We start from the raw sequence: 20,829 nt of genomic DNA on the forward strand, positions 1-20,829 counted from the left end.
AGGGAGAGGGAGACATTATCCAGTGGAAGTTATTTAAGACTTTATAATAGTGGGCTTCTGAGGTTTTTTTCATCATTTGTTTACAATTACCACCTCTCCTTGAAAACAGAGAATAACAATGCAAGAGTTCCAATAATGATTGCCCTCTTTCATTTCCCCCCTTTTTAATCTTGTAGGCATATATGCAGCCACACTTGCTGGGAAACGAGTTTACACACTTTGAGTTTCCAAGGAGGGTCCAGAGGAAGGAAGTTGGGAAAAGAATGCTCTACAGAGACTTCAATATGACTGGCTGGTAAGAACGCCTCCTCTTTTTTTAAAAGGCAGCATCCACACAGCAGTTTGTTCCATTTCCCTAACAGTTAATTTCTGCATTATATTTGGGCTTTCATGCAAAAAGCCACTTCTGGAAAACTAATGGACCATAGTGCATGCTCAGCACTCATTTCCGCGTTATTTGAGTCCAGAGATAATCCGTTTGCAACCATCTTAACTTGGAAAAATGTGGGAGTAAAGTGATGAAATTTGGGGCAGTGTACTGGTTTATAGTTCTTCGCTGCTGTTTTCCTGGGGGAATTGTGGAAGAACAGAAGCACATACATATTCAGAAAGGGTGGGTGGGTAGCGACATCATCCATTGGCATTTGTTGTTGTGTCACTGCACGTCCTGTGATGCGAATGAAATTTAGTGCGACATGTTAGCAATATTGTTCAAAAAGCCAGTTCCCTAATGCCACATTCCATTAGAATATTTTTTTTTTGGGGGGGGAGGCAAAACTGGATTATTAAAACTATTTTCCATATTGTACAATTTCACATCTACGCTAGATGGGTCCGATTTGAGGTGATGTTGGTTTCTTTGTAAACTTTCTTTTCTCCTGGGCTCCGGAACTTTTTCAGAGCAATTGGCTGGCCAGCTTGTATAGGTTTGCTGAAGGTGGCTCATGCCCAGGACTTGGACCATCCATTTAGTCTTTGGGCTGGTTCAAGGCTGCTACTCTTAACTCTCTTCAAGCATCACCTATCACTGTAGCTTGGTGACTTTGTCAGGAACTAAACTTCCTAGAGTGTTACATAGATGGGAGATTGATGCTTATTATCCTCAGTGTCTTGACACCTACTGTGGCTGGCATTGTAGCTACGGAACAGTTTCTTGCAGGACAAGAACCTGAGGTACCTCAGACTGAAATTTGCCACCTGGTCACATTTAATTACATTTTAAAGTCCAAGTACACTTCATGTCCTTGGGATTGAAAGCAGAAATTGGGACATTCAGAAAAAAAGCCTGAATTACAGTTCTCGTGTGACTGTATTAAGTGCTTGGAATGTTTCCCATGCCTTTTTTCTGTGGGCCAGCTTAAACCTTTCCAACCAGCAACCTAGGAGCAGCCTGAAATGGAATGATGCCTGTCAAGTTGGCATTGTCCTCCCTCCCTCCCTGATAGAGCAGGTATTCAGGTCTCTTGAGTATTTGATTTTAACAAGCAGCTGCATTCTAATCTTGCTTCCTGTTTCTTTTCTAATTTCGTCTGGGGTTGATCTTTCGCTTTTCTCTTGCAACAAGCGCCAAAGCTATTCTGCTTGTTTAATTCCAGTTGCCCCCCAAAAAAACCCCAACCCCCCACAAACCATAGTCCCAGAGGAAGCCTGCTAAACACAGCAGCTCATGTGTGCTTTGTGTTGTGTAACTTGCATGTTGCGTTCAGCAAATGTTGTAGCTGTGGGCGCTTCTCCTCTTTATTGCTCTGCTCAGTGGCACTTGACAGCCCAGCCAGGCAGTCTGGCAGAGCAGGGAATAAGTAGATTGAGAAATGCCACAGAATAGTTTATGAAGCCAACACCAGACCGTCACTGCCTCCTCCCCTCCTCTTTAATATAAATTGATTTATTGAATCAAGTGCAGAAGCCCTGGTTCCAAAACCTTAGGTGTTATCCTCCAGAGAGCCACCTAATAAAAGAGGCCCAACTGACAGTCCTCATTAGCTTTGCCACAGATCCCAAGGCAGTATTTAAAGTGGCAATGTCCCTTTCCCAGACCTGGATTTATCTGCCAGCCCATGCCGACGGGCCTAATTAGCTAGCTCTTATTAGTCTTATTCAGATAAGTGGTCTTCTCTAACAGTCTGACTCCAGGGTACAAAGAGCAATCCGCAGCCTGCCTGCCTTATGCTTCCACCTGCTCAGTTACACCTTGTTTTCTAATTCGTATAATTCTCATGAGCTCCCATGGAAAATGGTGTCTGTGTGTTTAGCTGGTTTTTTTTTTTTGTTTTGCTTTGTTTTTCCGAGTGAAACATTTCAACTTCCAGCAGTGATCATGATTTTGAGAGAGGGAACGTGTCTCAAGTGCGTAATTAAACAACCCCTCCCCCACCCAGCATGTGATATATATTTCATTCAAGTAGCTTTTGTGTTTTTTTAATAGTTATGGAGACAGCAGTCCTGTTTTAGGGAGGGGGGTGGTTAAAGAAAGATGACTGCTGTGTTAATCTGCAGCTACTGACAACAGAAGGAGACAGAAGATAGAAGCAGAATTAGATTTAACAAAAGTGCTTTGCACGGGTACTTTTGGGTTCCCGGTGTCATGTGCCCCAGAGAAACATAGCTCCCTGTATTCTGTTTGTAACACGTTTCTGGAATGATAAATGGCTGTTCACAACATGCATGTTCTGCATCTTTTCAAGATTTGCAGCTCTGACTGCAGGAACAGCAGGGGAGGAGATCTGACCTGCTGTGTACAGCACATCTCCTGGCAATGACAAATGACTCTTCTTTCCCTAAGTGCACACATGCCAGAGGAACAGAGCCAGTGCTGTTGGAGCAGGGCTAGCTGGAGACAACAAACAAACCAGAGAAGCCCCATAGGCACCCCCTAACTGTGAAGGAAAGAATAGCAGGGCAAGATGTGTTTTGGTAGTCTGCCTTATCAATTTTGCTGTAAACCTCCCAAGATACGTTTAGTGTGTCATTTCCCTTCCACATTAACACAGAAGGACCTTGGATGGCAATAAGTACTTTTAATTGGTACCTGAATATTCCTAATTGATAATTTAATCTTGCAGCATTCTGGATGCCAGTGTGGTATCATTACTAGAAGATGCAAAAAGGCAACCAAAATGATAAAGCAACTCCTGGTTAGCCATTGTGAGAATTGGATGCTGGACTAGATGTTTCACTGCTTTAATTCAGCAGGCTCTTCCTATGTTCTTCTCTCTGTGTGCTTGCTTGGGAAACTCAGGTCCATATTCCCATTCACCTATGAAGCCAGCTGGGTGGTCTCTACCACTGCCAGCTTCACCTACTGTATCTCATTAAAGTAGTGCATGGTCTTGTGCAACTTACGCTTGTGCAACTTTTCTATTTTCCTCTTCCTATAAATTGTTATCACCCCTCCTCTTTCGTTATTGGAACCTTGCAAACATTTTAATGTTGCACCTATCTATCTGCCTACACAAGTAATACAAACAGAAGCTAAGGTTTTGATCTCACATGTGAGGTCTGTGGAATTCTGGTTGATCTTTTTATTTGGTAAACTGAACAATTGTGTGTGTGTGTGTGTGAGAGAGAGAGAGAGAGAGAGAGAGAGCGAGCACATAGCTGCACTTGCACAAATCCAGGCTTAAACAAGAAATCCTCCGATAAGGAAGTGCATGTGCAAATAATATTTGGTCCAGGACAATGACTAATAAAACTGAAATGAAGTGTCACACAAGAGTTTCAGACTGGGTTCACTCTAGATTCTATTTCTTATGCCCTAAATAATATATATATAATAATGCCTCTGTATGAAATTCTTCTATCTGAAAGTGTCTCTTGTACAGAGCTAGCCCATGCGATAGCATCACATGAACTTGAGAGGTGTGTTCTGGCCGTCATTCTCTGTGACATTGCTAAGGATTTTGCACAATACACTCAGCTGTGTTGGCACATGGTAATAATAGACTAACCCTTGGATAGTTTGAATCGTTGGAACACTGCTGCCTTGGCTTGCTTGTTAAGTGTTACTATCTTTGACAGCAACACAGCTGAAGCAAGAGTGAAGAAAATAGCCATTCCCGAATTGTGCATGTTGTTTAATGGGCTTGTCCTTAGCTTTGATTTCTCTTACTCTGCATAAACAGCTGACTGAAGAATCTTGCTTAGCCAGGCTTTGAAAATCCAGAACGCCCCCCCCCCTTTAATATAGAAAGTGTCTCTGTGTGTTTTATTGACTTTCAGTAAATACTGTTATAAAATTACACGCCCCAAAAAAAACAATAACAAATTACCCTCCTCTTGCATTCTTATGGACTGGGATTAAGTCTCACATTTCAAGAAAAGGGCACCAATGACATATCTTTTTAGCAAAATAAAAAAGAGATTGTTCCTGAAAGGATTCTTTCTTTACATTTCCTGGAAAAGTGGCAGTTCCAGGTAGGTAGCCGTGTTGGTCTGCCATAGTCAAAACAAAATAAAAAATAAAAAAAATCCTTCCAGTAGCACCTTAGAGACCAACTACGTTTGTTCTTGGTATGAGCTTTTGTGTGCATGCACACTTCTTCAGATATCTGAAGAACAAACTTAGTTACCGGCAATCTTCTGATGCTAAATGAACCCCGTTTTAAAAGCATTTGCAAGGATGTAAAATGCTGACAATACTGATTTGCACTGTCTTCCTGTTGGGATTTTTTTCTTTCCCTTTGGTACTGGATACTTCTAGCACCTGCAGTTTTATTTCATACTGTGTTCAGACCTCACTTGTCATCCCATCACCACCTTCTTATAATGCATTGCATAGTATGAAAGCAACCACAGTTCTTTCACATTCACTCTTACCAAGCTGCAATTGGATTTAGCTCCTTCATCCTTGTGGGTCTGTTCCTGGCCTTTCCACAAGGTGCTCTGCATCTTCCGTGGCCTCGTTTTCCTCCTATGGTTTCTTTATTTCTTCAAGGGAAGGAATTGCATTTGGAATCTGAAGCGGTGCATAAGCAAGAGACTTGTGCTGCTTAGGGACTTTGGAGGAGAGCAAAGTGTGAGAGCAGACCTTTTAGAATGCATCACTGGTTGTAGCCCTGAGAAAAAGTTAAGAGGCGAGTCTCTATTTATTCCCCACTGCCATTTACTAAAAAAGGGTGGTTCACACCTCCTGCAGCTGCCTACTAGAACTTCCCCTCTTGCTTATGTTTGCATAAATATAGATTACCCATGGGCATTGAGTTACTAGCACACCCTTCTGAATATGTATGAATCAACACATAGCAAACTTGAATGAACCTCAAGACATTTGTTTCCGTATATAACATAGTCCCCTAGGCAACCTACAGTAGTTCAGGTAAAATTGCCCACACTGATCCTGCAGACTGTGCAGGTTGCCTTGGCACTCCAGGTATCTGTGTGTGATGAAGCAGGAAGCACAGCAGCTAGAGGGCAGGTGCAGAAATTCCAACCTGAACCTGAATGAGCACAGGTGAGGGAGCATTATTGCACCTATCAAGTGGTGGTGTTGGCATTGCACCTGCATTTAGCTGTCTGGCAGAGGTCTTATGGGTGGTGAATGGCCAGGAGAGCAGTGCTCTGATTCCGCCAGCAGCCTGATGGGACAATATTGCTAGGATAATTAAAAATAATAATAATAATAATAATAATAATAATAATAATAATAATAATAATAATAAAATTATTATTTGTACCTGATCCATCTGATTGGGTTGCCCCAGCCACTCTGGGCAGCTTCCAACAAATATAAAAGCATAATAAAACATCAAACATGAAAAGCTTCCCTATACAGGGCTACCTTCAGATGTCTTCTAAAAGTTGTATAGTTATTTATCTCCTTGACATCTGATGGGAGGGCGTCCACAGGGTGGGTGCCACTACTGAGAGGGCCCTTCAGATAAATCATTGAGATTAAGACAGAATTATGTGTCACAGATGGAGCAAGCCCTATGGAGGTGTCCAGAACATTGTCAGTGAACAACTTCCTTCCACTTATCTTCTTGACCGTTCCCCATCTTGGCTTATTAAAGCTAGCTAAAGGGGGGGTGACTAGGCGAGTGATCAAGTGATCAATACTTTATTGGAAGAGGGGAAGGTCTTGGAGAAGGTGGTGGTGTGCCTACTTGTTAAGAGGACCTCCCTGGACCCAAAAATGTTTTAACAACTGCCACCTAAATGACCCTTTTTGGGAAAGGTGCTTGAGAACGTAGTAGCAGCCCAACTGCTTCAAAGCAGTTGCACTGGCTGCCAATTTATTTCCAAGCCCAGTTCAAGGTGCTCATGTTGACCTTTAAAACCCCAAATTTGGGCCCCAAATATATGAAAGATGTCTTCCATTCCTACAGACCACCCTGGGTAATATGATTGGCAGAAGAGGCCCTCCTGGTAGTTATACCACCCTCAGTGGTTCAAGGGTCAGCAGCCTGGGAGAGGGCTTTCTTTGTGGTTGCTCCAAAATTGTGGAACTCCCTCCCCATAGAAGTGCATCAGGCGTTGTCGTTACTCAACTTTTGGCTACAGGTGGGTAGCCGTGTTGGTCTGCCATAGTCAAAACAAAATCAAAAATTCTTTCCAGTAGCACCTTAGAGACCAACTGAGTTTGTTCCTGGTATGAGCTTTCGTGAAGAAGTGTGCATGCACACGAAAGCTCATACCAGGAACAAACTCAGTTGGTCTCTAAGGTGCTACTGGAAAGAATTTTTGATTTTGTTTCAACTTTTGGCATGTGCTAAAGACATACCTCTTTACCTGGTCTTGTGACAACGGAAAAGTATTTTTATGAGCTTCCTGAAGTTGCATCTTATTTCCGTGGTTGTTTGGTATTGATGTTCGGTTTTGTTTCAGTTTGTATTGTCTTTGATATTGTAGTCTGCCTGGGAAAGTTATGGTGGGTAAGAAATCTAACAAATTAAGTAAACCCATTGAAATTAACTTTATCATACTGTGATTACATTGAATGTACTCGATGTATGACTTGGTCAAATATCATCTATAATCCTGTGAGACTTGATGGGACCTAGCTTGTAAGAATGTTAGGCAAGTTCATAGAGAATTGGGACTTTCAATGGGCTGTTGGTCATTAGGCAAAGAACAAAAGGAATAATTTATTGTCGGGAAGAGGAGATGGATGTCTCCATTGTGACCTGCTTGTCAGGATTACCAGCTTCCCAGGGATACCCAGCTGAGCACTATTGGAAGTGGACTATTGTGTTAGCTAGACCTTTAGCAAGGCAGTTCTAATTTGGGACCGTAAATCATTATGCTACATCCTACTCCCTACCTGATGCTGTTGAAAAATTTGCTATGTCCTTCGCAGGGTTGTCTGGAAATCCCTGTATTTCCTTTGTATCCATAATAGAGGTAAAATCCTGACACCTGCCTTTAAGCTGTACACTTGGAACAGGCCCCAGCAATTCCAGCCGTGCTCTTTTTGAGTATGTTCACACTATGTTGTTGTTTTGTTTTGTTGTTTGTTGTCCTTAAAAGGCAGTTTTAAATTGATAACAAGATATGAAGAAAAGAGGATTCCCAGTCAATGGCACATTCAGGCGTTTAAAAGGTGTGTGGGGCTTAAATTGGGGAGTAGGAACATGCACCTGCAAGCTCACCCCCCCCACCTGTGTTCTTGTATGTCCGCCCCACCCCAGGCCATCCTAAAAGGCCTGAAAAGAGCTTGGACTAGGGCAAAAGATACATACCTGTTTAGTGAGTGACATCCATGTTGTTCTTCCTCCAAGCTAAGAGATGGTGTCTGTGTGAAAGCATGGGTGTAAAAAAGAAGAAGTGTGGGGAGGTAAATGCCCATCACTGAATTAAAAGCCTGGTAGGGACAATTTGTCAAAAGGGGAGAAAAACTACAACAGAGTCTGTGTTAGGTTTCTGTGGAGTTTGCTTGGGACAAGGCCAATTGGTGGTGCTACTGTGCCACTCCCAGGTGTTTTTTTGTGGAGGGGGTACCAAGCTATTGCTATGTGTGTTGTTGTTTTTCTGGCCTTCCTTTTGTAAATGTTGAATGCTACTATTTTCGTTTTCAATTTTTATCCAACCGCCAGCCTGCACACACGCTTACCCTTTAATGAGCGCTCCTGTCGAGTGCAAGAGGCCTTCACAAATGCCATGCGGGTGGTGAGATGGAAGGAAGCAGCAGCAACTTTCGAAAACACAGCGTTCAGAATATACAATCCTGCATTTGCTTTTAAAAGCCATCCTGATGTGATCTGGTGCCGAGAGAATGTTAGGCTCAGGGCCATATTGCAGCCTCACCTTTACTACAGTTTCTGTCATGCTTTGGCAGCTGTTGACTCTCAAAGGCAGTGGAGCTGCCATTTAGCTGCGATTTTATTGTTTGGTGCTGTTGGATTAAACAGATCTCTCCAGAGGTGTCATGCTGGCAGGCTTTGAAAAGGGGCTTCCTCTATTCTCTTTCTCTCTATCTGGGTTTGTGGGATGACAGCAGTGGCACAGCATATTTAACACATTGTGCTCTGCCTATAAGTGACATGGACAGCATAAACATAGTTTTATTGCTTTGCTGTCAAGCGAAATTGCCCAGATGGGTGTGCACTGTAAAATAAAAATGGGGCGTATGTTGTGATGGGAGAGGGAGACTGGGCAGGTGTATTGAACAATTTTTTACAGCTTATTTTTGAGTCCCTTTCAACAATTGCTAGCCTGTCAACTAGAAAAAGAGCTGCTTCCTCTTCTTTGACAGGTCCAGTTTTGTCCATGTCCCAGAACAATAAACCATTAGCCAAGGTTAAAAAGCAGGACCCCTCCCCAAGTCTAATACTCAATGGCCAGATCCATGAAAATCTTGTTTTTCAGAATCTTCATGCTCAAATCTACTGGCAATGGTACATAGTCTTGGTCATCAGCTGTAGATTTCTGTGCTTTCCTGTCTCTCACTAACAGAATCCTAAATGCTCATCCCTCAGTGTCCAGATAAACAATAGTGGTTGTGGGACTCCCTCAGGAGGTGGTGGACTCTCCTTCCTTGGAGGTTTTTAAGCAGAAGTTGGATGGCCATCTGTCATGGATGCTTTAGCTGAGATTCCTGCCTTGCAGGAGGTTGGACCAGATGATTCTCAGGGTCCCTTCCAACTCTACAATTCTGTGATTCTATGAAATACAAGCAGAGCAGACCTGCCTATTTTATTTCTTAGGGTGGCTTCTTACCACCCTGGGTAAGGACACTCCCCATGTGGAATGTAATTGTGCACAAAAAGTAGTATGCAGTAAACTATCCCTGTATATAGTGGACCCTTCAGTCATTTACAGCTTCTCAGGGCACATGCAGCAGGTATAAGCACCCATATAGGCCAATCAACCTACAAGTGTCTGGCGTGATAATTCCAACAGGGAGTTTCTTTCCATATTGGCTTACCAGTAATTATTTGGAAGGTGTAAGGGATCCTGGCACTGAGAATTTCTGGCAAGTTTGAATGTCATAGTCAAGGTCAAGTGAGCATTAAATAACCTGATGAAAGCTATATCAAACTTCAAGCTTTCCTTTATGTATTTATGTATGGATTTTTTTTTTTAAAAAAAGAGCTGGTTTATGTCATCCTTTATCTACAAACCCTGCTGTTTCTCACAGCTACCAATTAATTCTTAAATTAATTCTTAAATGGATTTGGGTTGTTGTTGTTTGGGGGACACTGTGGCCCACACTTCTAGTAATTGGAATGTTTTCCCAACTTACTTTCCCATCTGTTATTAAAATGAGAAGGTAGGGCTTGTTTATAAAATTACATTATGTTATTTGCTTAACTTTTTCTTTTGCAAAAATGGTACCATCCAGCAGGTGTAGTATGAAGAGAGAAAGAGAGAGAAATCAGGAATGCATTATAAAGTTGGAGCCTAGACAAACTTGTGTGGAAAAGGCAAAAACAAACAAACAGTCACCTAGTGTCAGGGCATTGGGTCAATAATTGAGTGCAAGCTTTATAAAATGCTGTTTTATCTTCCCACAGGGCATACAAAACCATTGAAGAGGATGACTTGAAGTTTCCTCTTATATATGGAGAAGGCAAGAAGGTAGGAACCAGTGTTTTGCCATTTCAAAGGAATATGGTGCCTTATAACTGTTTACTACTCAATTTAGCCTCAAGCAGTCCAACGTTTTCCACTTGCTATCTCTTTATTTTATCGTTCTGACAGCTTGAAAGAATATTGTGCCTGCCGTAAATCAGTTCCTGCTGTCTGTAAGGGGGGAAATGCAGTCTGTGGGGGTGTGTGAAAGCAGTTTAATAACATTTACGGATGAATTTCTTTTTTCACCCACTTAATTATTTTGTTTTCTTTCAAGCAATCGTGACTGAGAGGCTTTTTGAAAATAAAATATTTATTTATTTGATTTGCAGACAGCTTACTGCAGTTTGACTACTATGTTAAATGTGAACCACTAAGCTGGAAAAAGACAAAAGACGTAATGTTTGTTTAGTTAGTTTTGAGCAGAGTCTTAGTGTATTGGGAGCAAGCAAGACTGAACTTGCACAATTGGTGCATGAATTTATTTTGTGTGTGTCTTCTTAGCTGCATTCACTGCTCAGTTCAAGCTTAGGAATAAAATTATCTTTCAGGAGAGGGGTGTGTGTGGAAAGACTGAGAATGCTCTTGAAAGAGATGCATAATTAGAAACAGCAAGGTTATTTGCACTGATCCCAGCATGCCTGAGATACACAACTCTAGGATCAATAAAAGGGCACTGAAGTCTTAAGATTATTGGCATTGGTGTGCTCATACTGTTTCTAAGCAACTCTTTCCCAATGGCTTTATTTGATTTTTGTTTTAATAGCCTATCTTCAGAATTAATCTAGCTATGCAGGACTCAAACCTGATGTGGCGTATCTGTACGATTTGATGGGCTGGTTTGTTTTCAGAAGTATTTGTACACTTGCTACTTCTAAATTTATTTTTCTGCCTATTTTTGTGTTTGGGCTTAGTGGGTTTACTTCGCAGTGTATTTTAGAGCCAGAATTGAGTGTGTCCAGTATTGTCAGTAAACCAGTATCATCAGTAAAATGAGGTACAGTATCTGCATCATAAGCTGTCTCAAGAATCCTACTCTTTTGCTAAGGGATCTTGGAAATACCCCAGGGCTGATGCAAAGGTGTCAGGAAGGAGGGAGGTTGGTAGAGGACATTTAATTGTCCTGTGATGGCCTTCTGTAACCTTCTGCCCTTCTACAACTTCCATTAGCCCCATCCAACACAGCTAGTGGTCAGTAATGGTTATAGTTGTAGTCAACTTCTGGGAGCAGCAGGCTGGGGGAGGCTGTCTCAAGAGTTTTCTTGCTAGGTATTTGTAGTTGTGTTCATTGCTTTATAAAAAAAATTGTTGCCTCTATTTTAGGCCAAAACCTCCCCAGTCCTTGCCAAAGTTTTTTTTTGTATAATGAAAGAAGGGTACAGGTTATGCCCTGTAGGTGAGTTTATATGATTTGTCACACATTATAACTGCATGTCTCAGGTCACTAGTCTTGGGCAACATTCCCTCAACTTCTTGGTAATATTGGCTTTGACTCATGACAGGATAGGGGCTCTTGATATGTAACCACATACTTCAGGGTCTGGAATGCAGGCTGTCTTGGATGGGGTTGCCCTCACCCTGAAGAAACTGGTTTGCAGCTTGAGGCCATTTCTTGATCCAGCATTGCTTCTGTACGATTGGATGGCTGTGGTGATGAGAACAGCTTTCTACCAGTTGCCTTTTTGTGGTGGGCATACTCCCCAGCCAACACAAGATTAGACTCAAGGGGGTTGTTTTCCTTGGGTGTAGGCTTTCCAACATGGGGCAGGAACTCTGAATATGCGCCCATGTTGGAAACTCTACGTAGGAATAAGATAGCAACCCCCCACCCAACAAATGCTGATCGTGTGTTTGTTGGGGAGGATATCCAGCACATAAATAATCTAGGTGGGGTGTGACTTCTTCATATGTTCCTACTTGCCCCTTCATGCATTCAAGCAAACATGTGAAGTGAGCTTTTGAGTAGGATTTATTGGTGCAGTTGCTGGTAACAGCTTTCACATAGACACCTGCCTTCCAGAACAGCTCTGTAACTGGTTTCTTTCTCCGTTTCCAGGCTCGTGTCATGGCAACTATTGGGGTTACGAGAGGACTTGGAGACCATGACTTGAAGGTGCATGACTCAAACATCTACATCAAACCTTTTTTGTCCTCGTCGCCAGAGGTAAAACATTCACACCTTTTTTATGGGGACAGGAAAAGGGACCTAAACTATGGCTTTAAAAATCTTTGCAACACGTCTTAACCTGCTTGTGAAATGTTTAGGAGGTCGCCACATGACAAATGGCTGCAATGAACACCTTGAATGGTCATGGCTTAATGAAAAGATGGTCAAAACTCATTCCCCTGTCTAAGAGCACGATTCTATGCATGTTTGCTGAAAAGTAAGTCCCCTTGTTCAGTGGGGCTCACTCCCAAGTAAGCAAGTTTAGGATTGTGGTCAAATACGGCTAGAGGATGTAAGTTAAATTTATAGCTGTCTAGAGGGATTTAGAAAGCCCATAAAACACATTTGACAAACATTAGTATAAAAGTTATAGAACCATAAAGTGGACATTTGGCACTCTGTACTGGAAATTGACTACAGGACAGGAAACATAGAGGAACTGTTTGGTGTTTTATTTTTTTTAAAGCAAACCCTTAAAAAAGGGGGGGGGGTTAATTGGCAAGTACAGCAGATAATAAAGCTGAGTACCAGACTTTAAAAGATACATATAAATCATTTGCATTGTATTTCTATGTTTGTCAGTGAGTTGGATAAGAAGGAAAAATGCAATTAAGAGGGGATTTATTTTATTTAAGTAGCTCTGTTGATCAGTTGTAAAGTAGCCAAGGATTGCTTATGTTTCCCTTGAATTCCATAGTGAAAAATGGGTCATATCAGGAGTGTTGCATGTTGTGCTTTGAACTTGGTGAAGCTTTTAAAACACATTTCCTGTCATTTTGGACATCTTCACATAAAACTCTTAAGCCCAGAATAACTCCCAGGTTAAAGGAGACAAGTGACATGCAGGTCTTGGAGTGTATCAAGATGGCGCTGCTCTTGTTCCTAGCTGGGTGCTGCACCATAAAGCAAAAAAATGAAGAGTGTGCTCAAAACAGGTAGCTATCTTGAATCACCCTCACACACACTATAGGAAAATAGTGATGGAACACATAGTGCAGTGGTTGGGAACCCCCAGCCCATAGGCCTAATTTGGCCCATGAGGCTATTTCCCCCCCCCCCATACCCTACCTGCTCCACAACTGACATGTTGTGGAGGGTAGGTATTGTTGATTCTTTCTTGGTAGCCAGGGCTCAGCTGGCAAGGTAGCTTGGACTCCGGTACCAATCTGCAGTGAAAAGAAAATGTCCATTTTTGCAGGTGTAATGAATCCAGTGAGACCCTTTGCAGGCATGCTCTCAGATCCAGTCAGCTGACAGTGTGCCTTCAGAGGGCTTACATTCGGCATTGGTCAGCTGATGGGCACTGAGAGCAAGCTTTGTTTCTCAAATGTGCCACATTTATCCCATCATTAGTTGTCTTAGCTCTCCATCCAGCCCACCCAACCCACACATCATATTTAATTAGGAAGAAATGACTTAGTAGTCGATTCTTGAGACATTGGATATTGGCACTGTGACTGGCACTTCTGAAAAGCTGTGGGATTACAATCACTAAATATGGAAGCTGGCTCTGCCATTCTGGGGTTGGGGAATGTTTATCTGGTTCTTGCCTTTCAACTTGCTGTTTAATTGTTGGCTTTTTTTCTCTGAAAATTAATAAATACATAAAGCAAGCAAAGAAGGGTTAAGTGTTGACATACAGCCTCTGTGTAATTTTGTGTTCATTGTATAGATTTAACTATATTTTTAAAGGCTACCAGTACATTGCTATAAACAAGCAGAAGCCACTATATATTCTGTTACAGGTAGGTAGCCATGTTGGTCTGCCATAGTCAAAACAAAAAATAAAAAAAATCCTTCCAGTAGCACCTTAGAGGCCAACTAAGTATTCTGTTGTTTGTTCTGATACACACTTTAATAGGAGGGAGGTCTAAACCTTAGTTGCATGAAAGAGATGCACTGCATTTATCTTCTTGCTTTTAGCTAATGAGAAGGGGGAATGAGAATGGATACTTTGTGCTGCGTTTATAGGTCTCTGGTGTTGTAACACTTCGTTGGTGTCTAGAGGGTGTGAGTTATGTTCCTCTGCAGTGGACTTGAAAACTTTTGGGTTTTATTTTTGACACTTTGAATGAGGAATGAACAATTGTGTGTCTGGCTCATCAGCTTCTAAGTCCTTAATCACATCTTCCACCTTGGTAAATGACATATCTCATTTTTTAAAATCCAAGTTTCTCCATTAGTTAAAGGGAATATTGAATGTTTGCACTGGGATCTAACTACATTAAGAAGTCTAAATACTCCATATACATTTCCTAATCCTGGATTTCAAAGATAGCACAACACAAAGAGAGGATAAATGCTTCTCTTCCAGCAATGCCAAGTGTGTTTCCCAACACAACCGTAGAGCACTGACCCTGCCAGCCATAAGGATAAGTCAGCATTCCCAGCCAGGTGTGCTGTTTCCAAATCCTAGTCCAGATAATAACTTCCTTTTGTCAGTTGTGACAAGGTCACTTCACTTCTCTGAAAATACAGCTACTGCTGGAGTAATTAAAGTGCTCTGTTAGTAATTCAGAAGGACTCCTGAAGGTTTTGTTTTCGGACTTCAAGGAGCCAGGTGGCTTGACAATGGGGAAGTATGAAGCAGGCAGCTAGAAGACCTGTATCTCTCACAGAAGACACATTTGGAAATAGATAAAATGACCTTTATCCTCAAGCTGGTTCAATAAAATCTGTCAGTGCAGCCAAGGAATATTTTGGATGCCATACTCAGCAGGCTGTAAGTGAACATTTATTTTTTAAAGTTTTTTTATCAGCATGCAGGACTATGAGAAATACTCTGGTATGTGAGTTTTCTGTTAGTTCCATTTCTTTCAAAACATTTGAGAATATCCTGATCGTCACATACATAGATCATCTTCAGGTTGGTTTGTCAGACTAGGGCATGTTACCTTCTCTTGATTGTCATGCAGCTGAACCGTACATGTTTCCCCAGTGTTTTGCCTTTATAGAGGTGGGAGCTTAGTGAAAAGCTGCTGCTGCAAACTAAAATGGACTGGAATTGTCTGTAATGGTATTCCTGCCTTGAACCTTCCAAAGCTTCCAGATCAGCTAGGTCTGTTTTAAAATAAATAAAATGCCGAGTGATTTCCTGTACTACTTGATGAGGCTCAGTTGAAAAAGGAATATTTTCAACGTATTGACTTAGAGGTGACTGTAAAGCGAGTGAAAGCAGCACTCAGGCATAATGCTGATGTGACTCACCGGAGTCCCCCTTCAGAAAGTGGTCTTTTTTGGGTAGCAGAAACATACAACATTCATTAGAAAGACACCCACAAAAACAAACCCTTGTTTCTCCTTCACCTAATGGTTTGCTTTTGTTTTTCAGGTGAGGGTATATGATCTTCTCCAGTATGAGCATGGACCTGATGATGTGTTGATCTTGGCAACAGATGGACTCTGGGATGTACTATTAAATGAAGAAGTGGCAGAAGCGGTCACTAATTTCCTGCCAAACTGTGACCCTGATGACCCCCACAGGTTTGTAATCTCTCCCTTTTATATTTCCTTAGCAAGGTGCTTTTCAGATTCAGACTGCTTGCCAGGAAAGTGTTTTGTTGCCTTTGCAGTGCTTCCACTGATCAATATTAGAAGCTTAAGCAGAAACAAATGCACATTCTGAAAAGCTTTATTCCAATTAGGTCCTTCATTAAGGAGAATGAGTTGCTTGAAAACTACCTCAGCAGTTTTGTAAAGTTGCCTTGACAGTTGCATTCCAAATTTGCTACATTAGTGAATAAAGCATTCAGTAATGCACTGCTACAGATATTAATCTCCAAGCTCCTGAAATGCTCTCTCATTTATTTGTTACTAAGAAGGGGCAGCCTCCCTCTTTTATTCCAGTTATGTATAGTGTGTTTTCCTGTTGCCACTGCTTGCTTTCCTTATGTTTAGCATTGATTTTCCTGAATTAATGCTTATTTGGCAATTAGACTGGTGAGTGGGAGTGGCTGCCGGGACCATATAACACCAGTTCTAAAGGATCTACATTGGCTCCCAGTATGTTTCCGAGCACAATTCAGAGTGTTGGTACTGACCTTTAATGACCTAAACGGCCATGGCTCTATATACCTGAAGCAGCATTTCCACCCACACCATTCAGGCCTAGCATGGAGATGCAGCTCTGAGGGCCTTCCGATGATTCCCTCACTGCAAGAAGTGAAGTTACAAGGAACCAGGCAAGAGAGCCTTCTCAGTGGTGTCCACCTTGTGGAACGCCCTCCCATCAGATATCAAACAGATAAACAACTACAGTGGTGCCTCGCAAGACGAAATTAATTCGTTCAGCAAGACTTTTTGTCTTGCGGAAATTTCGTCTTGCGAGGCACCGTTTCCCATAGGAACGCATTAAAATTTAATTAATGCGTTCCTATGGGGAAAAAAGTCCGGGGGCGCCGGTCGGAAGGGGCACCGGCCGGCACCGGCGCCGGTCGGGAGGGGCGCGGCTTACCTTTTGGCTCCGGTGGGGTGTTTTCTGCGTCGCGTCCGTCATTTTGGATCGACTGCGCATGTCTGAGTCGATCCAAAATGGCGGACGCGATGCAGAAAACACCCCACCGGAGCCAAAAGGTAAGCCCGCGCCCCTCCCGACCGGCACGGTGCCACGTTTTAAAGCTGCAGCAATCGCTGCAGCTTTAAAACGCGGTGCTGCGCCATCGCTAAAAAGGCTCACCTTTTGGCTCCGGTGGGGAGGGGTGTTTTCCGCGTCGCGTCCGCCATCTTGGATTGACTCAGACACGCGCTGTCGATCCAAAATGGCGGACGCGACGCGGAAAACACCCCTCCCCACCGGAGCCAAAGGGTAAGCCTTTTTAGCTACGGTGCCACGTTTTAAAGCTGCAGCGCTTGTTGCAGCCTTAAAACGCGGCGTCGCGTGGCTCCGGGGCGGCTTACGTGGTACCTCGCCAGACGAATTCGTCTGGCAAAGCACGGCCATAGACGAATTCGTCTCGCGAGTCAACAAAAAACTCGCAAAACCCTTTCGTTTTGCGAGTTTTTCGTTGTGCGAGGCATTCGTCTTGCGGGGTACCACTGTACATGGCTTGTAGAAGACATCTGAAGGCAGCCCTGTACTGTATAGGGAAATTTATAATGTTTGATGTTTTATTGCATTTTTATTTTCTGCTGAAAGCCAGCCAGTGTCTGGGGCAAACCAGTCAGATGGGAGACGCATAAATAATAGTAATAGTAATATAATTCAGTTCAATTCCCCCTCCATCTTTTTATTTTATTTTAAAGAATATGAAGATAATATGCTTTTACCTTGAAATACAGCAGTTCTACCATAAGTCTTTACACATTGTGGATCTTAGTGTCTGATATATATGTATATTTATCTGTTTTAATTGCTTTGTCCAGTAATGATGATCCCTAGGTTCTTCTGCTATTGACTGCAAATTTCTACAGGATTTCTCTCAGTTCCTTACTGAAAAGGAGAGAACATCCAGCAGACAATAAGAATCTTCCATACATGGTACAAAAGTATAACCAACCCCTGCCCATAAATTTGCCAGACATCTTTCTATTAAGACCCATGGTGCAAAGAGAAAGGTCTCTCAGCGATGAGATCCTGATGCAATTTGGCTTTCTGCATGGCTGATTGCATGAGTATGTTAGAGAAAGAGATCTGATCATGGGTCTCATTCATATATTAATCATTTTATTTGTATGCCACTTTTTCATAGTTAAAACCATGCTCAAGGCAGCTTACAACATGAAAAAATGTGCACAATTACAAATATAACAAAAGTAGTCATAAACAATAAATAAAACTCATCAAAAAGTAAACAAATGGAACATTTTCCACATACATCTAAAAAAATATCAACCACAACCCCTCTCCCAACTTATTTCTTAAGAACTTAGAAAACCACCTTCCATCACTGCCAGGCCACTGGTTCCTTTTGCTCACTGTTGTATACACTGGCAGCAGTTTTCCAGGGAGCCTTTGTATATCCGCCCTGGACATGTTGACCTCAAGAACCTAGGAGACCATTTGCACATGTAAAGGATGTGCTCTACTACTGCGCTATGCCCCTTCCTCAAACATCCTTACAAAAATTCTAAAGCTTGATAAAATAGTTATGATCTCCGATATGGAAAGGACTTTGGAAGAAGAAATGGTTAAGCCTCTTAATCTCTCAGGTTTACTGTTTTTGACTGCTGCAAGTTCTACCACTGTGCATAGATCTAATGTTGGGGCAGTGTTGACTGTTCCTAGCAACTGTGCTTGACATGTGCACCGTTACCCTTTCCTATCCAACTAAAAGGATGTTCACACTGCCAGGTTCTTCCACATGATCAGTATCTTTCCTGTGCATTGTAAAACAACCTGTATTGCAGCCTTCCCCATCTTAGTGCCATCCACATGTTCTGGAATATAACTCCTATCCTCCTTGAACATTGGCCATGCTGCTTGAGGCTGATGGATGGTGTGCTCTCCAGGTGTTCTGGATGACTGGGTTGGAAAAAGACAGCCATACAAGCAGAGGGCTGGCAGGCTTCTCCGTTTGGACTGTTCTGTAAAATAGAAACACAAATCCTGCACTTCAAATCTTATACTTTTTGAGGGGATATATGGAATGCTTTCTTTGCCCAGCAAGTAATAAACCTTTACTATTATACATCATCTATAATCTGTGACTATTTCTTCTTCATGCAGGTACACATTAGCAGCTCAGGATTTGGTAATGCGAGCCAGAGGAGTGCTGAAAGACAGAGGCTGGAGGATATCCAATGACAGACTGGGCTCAGGAGATGACATTTCTGTCTTCGTCATTCCTTTAATACATGGAAACAGAGTCTTGTAAAACAAGCACGAATACTGGTAATAGGAAAGGGTTTTTTGGGGGTTTTTTTTTACACAGTAAGAACCTCTGGAAAAGGCAGGCTATCAAGAAAAGAGATCAAGTTTAACTTTAAAATTATGTACTAAGCTTGGTTAGACTGGGATATTTCTACGTGAAACATAGACGCTGAATTGCAATGATTTAAAGGCATCTCCTAGAAACTGCAGCTTCCCTGTGGGGTTTTGTTTTTTGTGTGCGTGCATATCAGGACCAGGACTTTAATGCTGCTAGTATATTAGTGATTTATTTTTAATGTCCCTCCTGGTGAGGACCCTAGTGTAACCTGATAGAATATTTTTCTTTCCCAGTTTAATGTAGCCAGAAATAACACATGAGATGCAAATTGGGAAAGCTATTGTTAACATTGGTAATGTAGCCCATTTCCTCCATTATTAATTGACTAGCTAACTTTGCTTTTGAGCAAATTTAAGCTGTAAGTTATTAAGGTGAACAAAACCTGACACGACAGTTAATTTTTTTTTGTTCAAATCCTGTTAGTTTCAGTGGGTAATTTCAAAAAGATGAGTTTTATTTATGTCAATAAATCAAGCTTTTCCTTTTCTACCATCATAAATACTTTGGAACCTCACAGTTACCCAACCTTTTGAAGCCAACCTTTTCTCTTGACATGGTCTAATCTACACTTCCTGTTAGCACACTTGCCTAAGAGAATAGGGAAAGCTGTTTGGCTGGGAAATGTGTTCCTTATTGTCAAGATTTTTGTATTTATAACTATGATGTAGCAGACTGGGAGAATTCTTGATTTAGAAAGATTTCCCCAGAAATCACCATTCCTTTGGCACCACACGTTTTCATTCATTGAATGCTTTTGTCTCCTCTAATTTATATCCTGTTGAAAGGATCGTTATATACGTACTGTTTAATTTATTGTACTTGGTAATTTTTTTGTCTTTTGATTTCTCTCTTATTAACTATGTAAGGCTGGTATGTTTCAGAAGTCTCCTCCAGAACAGTAGCGTTTCATCTTTTTTTTCCAATGCCCTTTCAAGCATCAATTTTGTTTATTGCTTCTCTGATATTGCAAGGGCCAGTACACATTGCTAATCCAAAAGGTGGAGGGAGGAGCCATTGCAGAGTGATAAGACTCATCAGTTTGTTTGACATTCTGTACCTAGGCTTTTGAATATTAACATAGCATCAGAATAGAAACTTAAGGTTTTACATTTACCTGTACAACCACACATTTTATGTATTCTAGGATGAGAAACATATCCTTGTGGTGTTTTTATTTATTTTTTAACCCCAGTAGTTTTAGGTAGCTGAGAGCAAATGAGTTGACAGTGATAGTGGGCGGTTGATGAGCAATCTCAGAAATGTTAAGTTTTTTTCTGAAGAGAAGCTACCAACATAGCAAGGGGATGGTACCACATGTTCCCATAAGTCTTTCTGTGTTTATATTCTGCCCCCCCAATACTCTTAATAGAATTAGCCTGGAAATAATTATTTGCTTAAACAAGGTATTGTACATTTCTGTTGCAAGTAGGCATTTTATTAATGCTACTATAGTCAACTTTGCATTCCACCCTTGCACCAGATGTTAAGTTGTTTCAATATGCTGCTGCAGCACCAAATAAGTTTCAATCTGCAACTGAATAGTTCAGAAAAGTACTAGTTCTGACATTAAGTAAATCTGCTTGCAATAATGTTTTTCTGATATCATAAAATCTGAAATTTCATGAAAAGTAGATTTTCATAATGCAGTTTTTTCACAAATCAGCAATACTTCTCAAATTCATTCTCAATAAAGTACCTCATTTTTCCAATCATATGTTCAAATTAGGT

At 41.6% G+C, this 20,829-nt stretch overlaps 1 protein-coding gene across 2 annotated transcripts in view; it reads left to right on the forward strand.

The window, feature by feature from the left end:
* The window catches only part of PPM1H (protein phosphatase, Mg2+/Mn2+ dependent 1H), an 81,440-nt gene extending 61,525 nt beyond the window's left edge, over positions 1-19,915 (forward strand). For both annotated transcript variants that reach the window (XM_033162736.1, XM_033162737.1), the window contains exons 6-10: positions 177-295; positions 9,951-10,014; positions 12,065-12,172; positions 15,507-15,658; positions 18,840-19,915. In XM_033162736.1, coding sequence (XP_033018627.1) covers positions 177-295; positions 9,951-10,014; positions 12,065-12,172; positions 15,507-15,658; positions 18,840-18,987 — 591 coding nt within the window. In that variant the 3' untranslated portion in view covers positions 18,988-19,915. The remainder of the gene's footprint in view (positions 1-176; positions 296-9,950; positions 10,015-12,064; positions 12,173-15,506; positions 15,659-18,839) is intronic.
* Positions 19,916-20,829: the final 914 nt, after the last annotated feature.

Source organism: Lacerta agilis, chromosome 10, assembly GCF_009819535.1.
Source record: "Lacerta agilis isolate rLacAgi1 chromosome 10, rLacAgi1.pri, whole genome shotgun sequence".
Taxonomy (NCBI): Eukaryota; Metazoa; Chordata; class Lepidosauria; order Squamata; family Lacertidae; genus Lacerta; species Lacerta agilis.